The sequence below is a fragment of the Narcine bancroftii genome, chromosome 10 (assembly GCF_036971445.1).
Source record: "Narcine bancroftii isolate sNarBan1 chromosome 10, sNarBan1.hap1, whole genome shotgun sequence".
Classification (NCBI taxonomy): Eukaryota; Metazoa; Chordata; class Chondrichthyes; order Torpediniformes; family Narcinidae; genus Narcine; species Narcine bancroftii.
Window position 1 is genome coordinate 74,616,703 of NC_091478.1, and position 12,062 is coordinate 74,628,764.

General features: G+C 42.3%; 1 protein-coding gene across 3 annotated transcripts in view; it reads left to right on the forward strand.

Annotated features, from left to right (window-relative positions):
• Positions 1 to 12,062, forward strand: part of herpud1 (homocysteine-inducible, endoplasmic reticulum stress-inducible, ubiquitin-like domain member 1) — a 28,674-nt gene that overhangs the window by 3,906 nt on the left and 12,706 nt on the right. For all 3 annotated transcript variants that reach the window (XM_069901367.1, XM_069901365.1, XM_069901366.1), the window contains exons 2-3: positions 3,885 to 3,962; positions 8,566 to 8,643. In XM_069901367.1, the coding sequence (XP_069757468.1) occupies positions 3,885 to 3,962; positions 8,566 to 8,643 (156 nt within the window). The remainder of the gene's footprint in view (positions 1 to 3,884; positions 3,963 to 8,565; positions 8,644 to 12,062) is intronic.

The following is a 12,062-nucleotide window of genomic DNA, read 5'->3' on the forward strand; positions in this document are numbered from 1 at the left end:
GTGGGAGGGAGAAGTGTGGGGGGGGGTGGGTGGGAGGGAGAAGTGTGGGGGGGTGGGAGAACCGGGAGAAGTGTGGGGGGGTGGGAGAACCGGGAGAAGTGTGGGGGGGTGGGAGAACCGGGAGAAGTGTGGGGGGGGGTGGGAGAACCGGGAGAAGTGTGGGGGGGGGGTGGGAGAACCGGGAGAAGTGGGGGGGGGGTGGGAGAACCGGGAGAAGTGTGGGAGGGGGGGTGGGAGAACCGGGAGAAGTGTGGGAGGGGGGGTGGGAGAACCGGGAGAAGTGTGGGAGGGGGAGTGGGAGAACCGGGAGAAGTGTGGGGGGGGGTGGGAGAACCGGGAGAAGTGTGGGGGGGGGTGGGAGAACCGGGAGAAGTGTGGGGGGGGGGGTGGGAGAACCGGGAGAAGTGTGGGGGGGGGGGTGGGAGAACCGGGAGAAGTGTGGGGGGGGGTGGGAGAACCGGGAGAAGTGTGGGGGGGGCGGTGGGAGAACCGGGAGAAGTGGGGGGGGGTGGTAGAACCGGGAGAAGTGTGGGAGGGGGGGTGGTAGAACCGGGAGAAGTGTGGGAGGGGGGGTGGGAGAACCGGGAGAAGTGTGGGAGGGGGGGTGGGAGAACCGGGAGGTGTGGGAGGGGGGGTGGGAGAACCGGGAGAAGTGTGGGAGGGGGGGGTGGGAGAACCGGGAGAAGTGGGGGGGGGGGAGAACGGGAGAGGGGGGAACCCTGGTATAGGAGTTTGGAACTAGGATGATGGGTGGGTGGTGGAACCTGGGGGAGGGGGAGCCAGTTGGTTGGGTGGGGGTGCTGGGAGAGGGCATCAGCGTGTATGTTTACATAGTACCTGTATACAGAGTTTTCCTGCATATTTAACTGGATGATTTGGTGAATTATTTATTAAAAAAAACTATACATGGTTGTAAAATAATTACATGCACCATCAGTTTGAACTTGATGGGCTGAATGGCCTCTTGACATTTTAGATGAGGTGGGCTACATTGGTAAGGGTCAGAATTGGCACCGGATGTACACAAGTCTGCACTTTCATTTGGATTGCCACCTCCCACATTCTTGGAACTAACATTTGAGCCTCCAGTCACATTCCATGCAGTCAAACTATTTTTTTAGATACGTTTTTACTTGTCCAAAAACAGAAAAGACAAAATCATTTTGACATTTTTTTTCCATCCCTAAGTCTTTGTTCAGTAACTTGGCGATAGTTTCTGGAGACTATCTGGGTAGTGTGGGGTGGTCTCAGCTGTTACCTGTTGCATCACCCTGAGAAGACTGAATAACTTTCACTGCACCTATTGTATAAGATGTCTGGGAGTTGACGATGTACATGATCACGGATATTAAACTCTTGTGGGTTTGCTCTTGGATTAAAATCTTTTATGGACTAAATTGTAAACATAATGGAATTTTGGATTGGGTTCAGTGGAATGGGACAATGTGTGTTGTCAAGTTGAAACTTGCATTTTGCAACATCTGTATTTTGAGGAATTTGTTGGTAAAGTACTATTTGGTTTTTCCATTTGACACTAAAATGATCCCTTAATTGAAGTTTAAAAAAAAATTAATGATCAAACCTTAAATCTTTAAGTGAGTGTTTGACACCACCCTAAATACGTCCAAACCTTATCCTGACCGAGCATGTGCAAGGTTAGGAGATGATGATTTCTGCCAGTTTAGTATCAGTCTGACGTACATTGTGGCTGGTGAAGATGCGGAAGTAAACATTGGTCTGGAACATTGAACTTTGCTCCAAATTACAAGGGAAAATATTCAGCAATCTTTCCTGTAGACACTACATACTTTAAGTATATATCATGATGGCAAAACTTTAATGTTTCCCAATATCCTTTTCCAGATTTTACAGAAATTCTAATGTGAACAAGTCAATTTAATTAACATTCACCCCTTTAGATGAATTTGATTTGTTACTGTTAGCATAGCCTTCCTTTTTAAAGATTTGAATACTGGAATTCCCATGATTGGTATGCTATTTATGGTGGTGAGCAAAAGCACTGAAAATGGGGAAGTCATGGCCTTCAAATAAGGAAAAGAAAAAAAAGAAATCTGTAATGGAAAATTCTGTTAGTCTAGTAACTTGTTGATTAGCACTTAGTGGTTTGGCAGTGGGAATACAGTTGGGCCCATGAAATTTACCTCGCTTGATGGATAATTTATTGTGTCACTGTGCAGTATTTTTTTAAAAAAAAAGATAAAGCATGTGAGGGTATTATTTGGATAATATCCAGCAGTTTGGAGAATCTGCCAGTCTGGCACCACTCTGGTCCAGAGGGTACCGATTATTGGAATTTTAATATTTTGCAAATCACATCGTTTTGGATGTAGTTTAAAATGCATTTGGCCACTTGCGTTATTAGGAAAGCTGGAGAGGGATGTGGGCAGAGGAAGGCAGGTGGGCTGCTCAGTTGGCATGGACGAGTTGGCTGAAGGGTCTGTTTCCATCCTGAAGAATTTTATTTCATGATGTGGCAGGCTGTTGGACTTCCCCTGGTACTCTAACCAGAAACTACTCTGGGACCACCTCAAGAAAATGAGTGGAGGAACATTTAGGGGAGATGTCAGTTTTATTTTACACAAAGTAGTGGGTGCCTTGACTGCATTGTCAGAGGTGGTGCTGAAGGCTGGAACAATAGTGATACAGTAGAGACTCTTGGATAGGCATATTGATCTAAGGAAAAATAGAGTTATGGGTATGTGGAAGGGTAAGAGTTAGATTGTTGTGGAATAAATTTGTATAGAACAATGCAACATCGTGTGCTGAAGGGCCTGTTCTGAGCTGTCATGGTCTATGTAACAAAGTGCTTAAGCAGATAGTCAGCCTGCCTCTAAGTTTGCCTTTACCTTTATTGGTATAAGGTGACATTTAGTACTTGGTGAGTTGGTGAATGCCTTCCTTGTGTTCTGGGTGCAGGGTGTTGATTTCAAGAATGGAATCAGAAGGATTCATGTTTTATTGATATGTTTGTTGCAGTTTAATCTTGAATGTATTCCATTTGATGTTTACAATTTAGTGTCTGCAGCATTTCAATGCCATACTTGATGTGCATGTTGTGCAAGAGCTGTGCTCTTAGACCCAGGTGAAGGACATGTTATGTGTCCTTTACTCCTCACTAACTGTAATAAACAGCACATTTGATAATAAATGCCAAGAGCTTGTTTGACTGATAAGTCATTGGAACTTGAAGTAACATATGCAAAGTACTTACTCAATCATTTGAGGTACCATTACAAATGATCACCAATCTTCCATTGAAGCAGGGGATGAATTTGTGGAAAGTAGTCTCGCTGTATAAACAACATTTGTGCTCTCAGATTAATTTTCTTTGAATCCCTCTCAATGGCAATTGCATGATTTTAATATATGTTTGTATACTTGCATTTTTTATTGTCTCAAAAGTGTTGCATTTAAAATAACTGAAGTCTAATGAACTTTATTGAGTAAGCAAGTATTTGTTATCCTGTGCCAAGCAAGAAGGTGTCTGTTACTTATTGGACTCTGGCTGATGTTTTATACACTATACATTCTTCTTTGGCTTGGCTTCGCGGACGAAGATTTATGGAGGGGGTAAATGTCCACGTCAGCTGCAGGCTCGTTTGTGGCTGACAAGTCCGATGCGGGACAGGCAGACACGGTTGCAGTGGTTGCAGGGGAAAATTGGTTGGTTGGGGTTGGGTGTTGGGTTTTTCCTCCTTTGCCTTTTGTCAGGGATTTGAGATCAAAAGACCATGCATGTCCAATACCAGTTTTAATAGTTCAAACTGATTGAACAATGCTGATATTATAGAAAGCAATTACAAACATCCAGTGCCATCTATGAATCTAAATGATCACCATCTCCTATATGATTGCTTCTCCAGGCAGAAACCGAGCAGAAGCTAATTTATTCAGGGAGGTTGCTGCCCGACCACCTTTTGCTGAGGGATGTCTTGAGACAGGTCAGTATTCTGAACCTTTTGTACTGAATTGGTAAGAATGAAGCAAAAAAATCTCTATCAATGGATTGCTTGTTCAAATGTATTTACTGCAAGCATTTGAGAAGAAACCTTTTCAGACCAATGGATTTGCTCATGCTATCTTTCGGAAGTTATTTCCATTTTAATGAGAGGATCTATTGAAAAAACAAGAATTCTTTCTCTCCCTAGATTGGTGGTAGCATTCCTATCTCTGAATAAGGTCACAAATTCAAACCTCATCACGGGATTCAAACACATAATTTAGTTTCACTTTTCAGTAGAGTACTGAGTTATTAGAGATGCCATCCATTGCGGGTACGGTTAAATTCAATTCTGTTAGACCTTTTGAAGTGGAACAAGTCATTCTGTGGCACTCTTTGAAATAGAAGGGGAGATTTCCAGGCTACTCTTTGTCCCTCACGAGAACAAACTTGTTTTTGTTGATTTTGTGATATACAAATTGGCTTTTACATTTCCTTACATGAGAGTATTGAAACCCTGATGAAAAATATTTTATTGATAATAAAGCACTTAAGTTAAAGGATGTGTAGAAGCTGGTGATTTGGCTTATTGTGTCTTTGCCAGGCAACTAATCTACAGAGCCAAATTCCACCTTCTGGCACTGTAGGTCATAGCTCTTCGGGTGCACATCTAAATGTTTTTTAAATTGCGATTAGGGTTTCTGGCTCTATTACCTTTACAAACAGCAAGTTCCGACCCTTTACCGCCCCTCCCCTACCCCCCCCATTCCCCATTCTGTGTGGGGGGGGGGGTGAATCCTCATATTTTCTCCATCCCTTCTGCCATTTACTTTAAATCTCTCATGTTGAGCAGAATTGATCTTTTTTACTCTTTTTAGGACCCTAGTAAATTTTATACACCTCCAATAATTCACCCCTCCCCCACCTTGGTCTATACAGCCTTGTTGTACCTCATCTGTCTTCACGGATGCAATTTCTTTTCAATCTTGGCCACATCCTCTTAAAACATAGTTGCATGTCCTCCAGTGTGATTAAACGTTGCCTGTAATGTGATGACCTATGGGCAAAGCTAGTGCTGTGTATGTTTCTTTTTAAGCCTCATTGCTCTTGTGTTCTATGCCTAGTCTAATAAAGAAAAGCATGCTATAGTCATTGACCAACCATCCTGTCTTTAAGGATCTGTGGACATGCCCTTCAAGGTGCCTCTGTTTCTCCACTTCATCAAATAACCTATTTATTGTGTATCCGTTGTCCTGTTGCAGCTCTGTAAATGTATCATGCTGTATGGATAAAATTCCGCTTGCCACTTTGCCCAAATGATCAGACCATCTATAACTTGCAATCTAAAGCTTTCCCCTGCCTCACTTATAATCACACAAGGCACTTTTGTGTCTCTGCAATTTTATTGTGGCCCATGTACTTCCATCTAAATCCTCAATGTATGTTAGAGAAAACAAGGAACAGGATATTTTGTTGTGCGAGTTTGTTGTGCATGTTACCAAAATTCTGTGTATATCTGATATTGTTTGAAATGCTGATGTCATTGCATGAGTGCAACATGTTATACAATTAATTCATACATTTAATCCCATCTTGAAAAGCAATGATTTAGACTGAGGGCTTCTGCTCTGGCTTCATTCCTTACAGTTATCCTCCCGTGTCTTATCTCCACCTTGTAGACAAGTAACATTTTCATTTGGCATTACCATTTCATATGGAGTTATCATTGGGTCCAGGATGGAGGAGAAAGAAAATGTAATACAAAGTGAGCCATATACAGTACATTTCTAATTATCCAAAACCACTTAACTGGAATTCTCAATTATCTATCCAAATTTTTTTTTTTGGCACAAGCATGACATCACAAGTTGAAAATACATTTTCACCCGACGTGCACATCGCCAATTTGGTAACGTTAGTGAGCAACTGGAGGAAGTTGGTGGGTCAGGCGGTGCAATGGGAGATTCTCGTTTCAGGTAACTCCCTCCCCTTGCTGTTTCCATTTCTCTTTTACCTTCCACTGTACTTGGTTTTCCGCTGTCCCCAGAGTTGGTGTCAGAACAAATGTAATCGGGCGGCATTAGGATAATGGCGGGGGGGGGGGGGGGGCACTGATTTTTTTTTTGGCAGTGTTGGACTAAGAGGGGGTTTGGTGGTGGTCAGACCTGGGGAGGATGGTGGGTTGGTGACAGCAGCGGACCTGGTTTGGTGGGGGGGGGGTGGGGGGGAGGGTGGGGTGGCAGTAGCAGGAGCATCAATTACAGTGGGGAGGTGTCGGGCATCGGCAGCAGGAGAAGGTACCTTGGGCTTCCGGGCAAGATCAGCAGTGGGGAGGTGCCTGGGATCGGAGAGGCAACTTCAGGCTCCAGGGCAGGTTTGTCAACGGTGGTAAGGAGGTGGCGGGGATCAGCGATGGCAGCAGGAGTGGGGACCTCAGGCTCCTAGGCAGGATCGATGACGGCTAATACAAGAATTCTGCTACTGGGCTGCTTAAAGTCAATTCTCAGATATCTAAAAAAATTCAGTTAACCAATACACATCTGATCCCGAGTATTTTGGGTAATTGGAAATGTACTACTATCTCTGGAATCGGAACATATAGCTCTCAGTGTTTTCTGTTGCATTTGGAGGTGGACTAATTGCAATTTGCTGGCTATTGAGGGGAAAATGGAACAATAGAGAGAATAAAAAAGAAAATCAATCAATAAAGTGCACAGGTAGTCCTTAAATGAGTCTCTAATTTAGTTTGTTGTTGAGGAGTCTGATGGTCGAGGGGTAGCAGCTGTTCCTGAACCTGGTGGTGCGAGTCTTGTGGCACTTACACCTCTTTCCCGGTGGGAGCAGTGAAAACAGAGCGTGTGCTGGATGGTGTGAGTCTTTGATGATTGCTGCTGCTTTCCCTGTAGATATACTCAATTAGTGGGGAGGATTTTGCCTGTGATGTCCTGGGGTGCGTCCACTACCTTTTGGAGGGCTTTATGCTCAGGTGTATTGGTGTCCCTCATACCAGACAATGATGCAGCCAATCAGTGCATTTTCCACCGCACCTCTGCAGAAATTTATTAGGGTTTCTGGTGTCATACCAAACCTCCAAACTGACATGCTTTCTTCATGATGCCATTACTGTGTTGGGTCCAGGAAAAATCCTCTGATTATAGTGATTCCCAAGAACTTAAATTCCCTGAATACTTTCCAAATTGGTGCCATTAAAGCAATATCTGGGAATCCTTCTTTAATGTGCCTGTCTCTATGAAGAGTAAAATTTGGGAGGCTGGGTCAGGGCTAGAAATTGAAAGGATCTTTAATCCATTGACCCATTAGAAACCCAATTGCATTTTATGGCAGCAAACGATCTATATTGGATGGCAGTGTTCTACAGTGACAGACTTGTGCCCTTCAACATTGTACACTCGAGCTGTACAGTGACCGGCTTATCACCACTTGTATGGAGCCTGGTCTAAATGTGGCTCTGGATACAGATATACTGATGCAGGCTCCTCTGGGTTACCATGTGGACCTGAGCTTCAGGGTAAATGCTGATGTCATCACAAGTGTCTCTTTTTAAGGAATTGTGCCTCATATGGGAATTCCTGGTTTTGATCCCCCACACTCTCTCTTCCCCCCATGGTTCCTATCTGTTTTAACCTAGAAATTCATGGCCCATTTCAATTTGGGACTGAGGATCATATTCAGGCTGGTAGAAGTTGAGAACTTTGCAAATGACAGACAGTTGATGCTAATCAACTTATAGTTTAAAGTTGCCGGAGTATAATTTTTCTTAACCTTTAGTATTAGAAGTAGGAGGAAATGAGAGAATACAGAGTTCAGTTACACAACTGTAATGATCGAGAATGAAATATTAGCTAGTCTATTCCTAGCTTGCGTTCCTAATAGAATTTTAAAAAAAACCTTTGGACAGGGTTTGACACCAGAATAAAAATCTTGAAAGTAAAATGCTTGACATTAGGAAGTGCTGCAATCTTGGCCACATTTGTCATAGAACTGGTTTTCTTGACATTTGTGAATTTTATTCAAAACACTTTATTGCCATAAAATGGCATGGTTAGCGCAATGCTGTTAAAGCACTAGCAATCACAACTGGGGTTCAAAACCTATGCTGTTTGTAAGGAGTTTGTAGATTCTCCCCATGTCTGTGTGGGTTTTCCCCAGGGGCTCCTGTTTCCTCTCGCCATTCAAAACGTACTGGGGGTTGTAGGTCAATTAGGTGTAATTGGGTGGCACGGGATCAGGGGCTGAAATGGCCTGTTACCGTGCTGTATGTCTAAATTTAAGTTTAAAAATGCTGGTTAATATTTGTTTAGATCCATGACATTATGTCATACGATTAGGATGTGTCGTGAAGGAAAGTATCCTCCATTGTGATCATAATTTGCATATTATTTTCACTTCATTACTATTTTTAGGTTTTTAGTTTTATTTAAAATGTAAAGATGGTTTGAGAACTGAAAAGAATGTTCAACTTCATGGAATTAGAAAATGGAAGTTGGAATACAATTCAGTGTGCACTCGTTACGAGGATTCTTCGATCAAATGCTGCTTGACCTCGTGCTAATTGTCTTGCCTATCTCTCTTGCCTCCTGCAGTCTGACCAGTACCACACCATTCACTTGGTCTGTAAGATGAGAGATGACAACAAATCTTCACAAACTGCAAGTGTAAAGGTAAAATGACATATTTGGAATGGAGGAATAAAACATGCATGTATCTGTATGCAATAAATTTAAGTAGCTTTAAAAACCTTTGTCATTTTGCTCGTGTGATTACATTGCCAGTTTTCTGACTTAAGGACTAAGCAGTTATGACTGTTAGTTTATTACCAGTATAAAATGAGAAAACCCAAGTTATATATCTTATGCAATTGAATTTTAAGCCATACTGGAAGCAGTTAATTGAGCAATGATTGTAGATTCATCCCATTAGTTGCGGAGCCTGCCATCAGTGAAGGTTTTGTGGGTATTTTACATGCTCCAAGACTAATTATGTGTTCAGTTCTTCATATTGATGTTGTACTCCCTAATTATGAATCATTTACAAACTTGTCTACAGTACTTCATCTGGTGAGCTTGAGTCTGTGATCCTCGTTCTCTCCTGTACTCTTCAGTGAACTGATTCTGAGCACGTTCGAATTTGAACCTCGGAAGACTGAAGATAAAACCTTGGATGATGCTTCAGTACATTCCTATGGGGCACCTGTGCTATTGGGGCAGATGCTAGGTGGCAGAGATGTTTGTTTAGGCCTTTGGGAAGGTGTAGAATACCAGCTGCAGTTTCTCCCTATGATCAGCCCAACAATTATCCTTCAAGCAACGTTTAAAATTAATCTCATTGATCTATTTGATCCCAAGCAGTATTCAACTGTCCTGTTTACTAATATGCAGGTAGTGACATCTACAGAAACATTAGGTTGTAAAGCGATATGTTTACTTTCTGTGAAAATCCTGCCAACCACAAGGGATGCAATCCTGAACTGTGGGCTGCATCTGTAACCCATTTTGAATGTTCATTTGTCCCTACCTTTTTAAGCCACTGAAAGGCAGATTCTTTGACCAAACTTTTGTCCTTTGAAACTTCTAAAAAAGGTTACTCTCTATTTTGAAATGTTTGAAATCTTTCCTAAATTCAAGTCACCATATAATTGTCAAATGCTGTCTCCGAGATATCTGCATCATGGATTAAAGATGGTGGTTCTCTTGTAGACTTAAAAGACACTTGAAATAATAACTATGGTTATAAAATAACCATGTAAGATAGCATTGGGTACAAAGGATATTTCTAAAGAATTGATGAAGTTGTTCACAAATATAAAATATTTTAAAAATTGTTTTGTCTTAGTTTTGGAGCTATACGTCACAAAACAAGCCTTTGGCCCAACTCCTCTTGACTAATTTGGCATTCTGCGGTAGTCCCTGTGCCTGGCCTTGTATCTGCCCAAATATCTTGGGCAATATAATTGTACTCTATTATTTCTCTGGCAACTCATTCCACATTTTAACTACCCTTGAGTGAGAAAGTTGTCTCTGGGGTCCCTCAAAACTGAGCATTCACTTATCCATGGCCCTCGTGATTTCCACGTACCTCTGCAATGTCATCCCTGAGCCGTCTGCACTCCAGGAAATGTCAGAGAGCAGAGGAGTGTAGAATGAGGAGGAATGTAGTTTATCAGTTCTTGCCTTGAACTATTATAATTTATAATCACAGCTATTCAAAGAAGGAAAACAGATGGCTGTAGAATAGATGGAAGTCTATTTTCACCAATATGTTCCCCTGCTCTGTAGATTTGCATGATTGTGGTAATTTAAGTTGTTCAGCTGTGATGAGCTCAGAGTGTTAATTTTTTTTACAATAAATGGGTTGTTTTCTGTATGAATTCTTTAGGGGATAAATCTTAGTGGAGGTAAACAAGAAGTCTGCAGATGCTGGGTAACTGGAGCAAAACATGGGTCAGGCTGCATTCATTAAAGCAATAGATCATCAATGTTTTGGGCTGAAATCTTATTCCAAGTTGTTTCTGTTCTGGCTTCTTGTATTTACATTTTAGTTTCTGCCCTGTGCATTGAGAAGTATTGATTTATTTGTGCATGAGTTTAATTGGGGTAAGAATGCAGGTGATGGTGTTCTGGTAGTCTGGATATTGACTTCCATGACGAAGGATGTGGTGGAGTGTGAAACAAAATGATTATCTGCTGCTAGCTGTTTCATATTATTAGCTTGGGTTCGTATTGATCACACTGAGAATTGTAGTTGAAGGGATTAAACATAAGAGGGTTTTCCCTATTGCAAGCCAAGCTTGAGCAAATTATTGACTGAACTCCCAGGTGTAAATTCAATGATCTCACCACTAACCACATCTCTTTCCCCTCCCCACCCCACCCCCTCCATTTTCTGCTTTGAGTAAATGCAAGCAAGCTATTTCCACTGAGGTAAAGAGATTAAAAACAAGAGGTCATGGATTAAAGGTGAAAGGAGAAAAGTTTAAATGGAACATTAATAGAAACTTCACCCAGAGTGAAGTGGGAGTATGAAGCAAGCTGCCAGCTGAATTAGTAAACATGGACCCTGAAGAATATTATGTTTCAATAAGATCCCCCCCCCCCCTCAATCTTCTAAATTCCAGAGAATACAAGCCTAGTCTATCCAACCTTTCTTCCTAGTGGAGTTGTTCAAGTGAACCGGCATGGATTTGGCCTGTTTCCTTGCCGTAAACAGTTATATGATTATATGGCTCAATTTTGACATTTAACAAAAAAATTAGACAGGTACGTGGGTAGGAGGGATATGGTCCTAGTGCAGGTCAAAGGGAGAATAATAATTTGGCACAGGCTAGAAGGGTTGAAGGGCCTATTTCTGGTGTTCTATGGAATCATTCTTCTATGACTATTTCATTTGCTCTCCTCCCCTCCCACCATCCTTCCCCCACCCCACCCCGATCCTTCCACTCCTTTAAGCACCTCCTGGTGCAACCACAACAGCTGCAATACATGTCCCTCCACCCCCAACCCCATCCACTCAGGGCCATAAATAGATATTCCAGGTGAGGCAGTGTTTCAAACTTGATGTGGCCTATGCAGCAGTGAGACTAAATACAGGTTGGGCAACCACTTGGCTAAGCACCTACACTTTGTCTATTTCTTTGACCTGTCTGTGCTCAGCCATGCCCATTGCCAGGGAGATGATAAACATAAGCTTGATGAACAAGACTTTCTGCCTAGGTATCTAAAAATCCAGTGGCATTTGTTTAATTTTAGGTTTAACTTCCCCCACACCCCCCAAAAAAAATCTGGTTCCACTTTCCATCTGTCCTTTACCACCTGTTCTTGCTTTTCTCTCAACCCCTGACTGATCTCTCCGACCCTGTCTCTCCACTTCTCCAATATTCTATCACCTCTCAAAATCCTTTTTTTCCCCTCCTTTCCCCCACCCCCAACTTGCCTTGTATATTTGATGTACCCCCTTACTATCAGAGTCTCAACAAAGAATTTTGGCCAGTAACATTAACTGTCCATTTCTCTCCATTGAGCCCCCCCAGCTGCTCGTTGCTTGAGTGAAGTGTTTCCTTTTTGGTATTGGATGGAGTATGGCA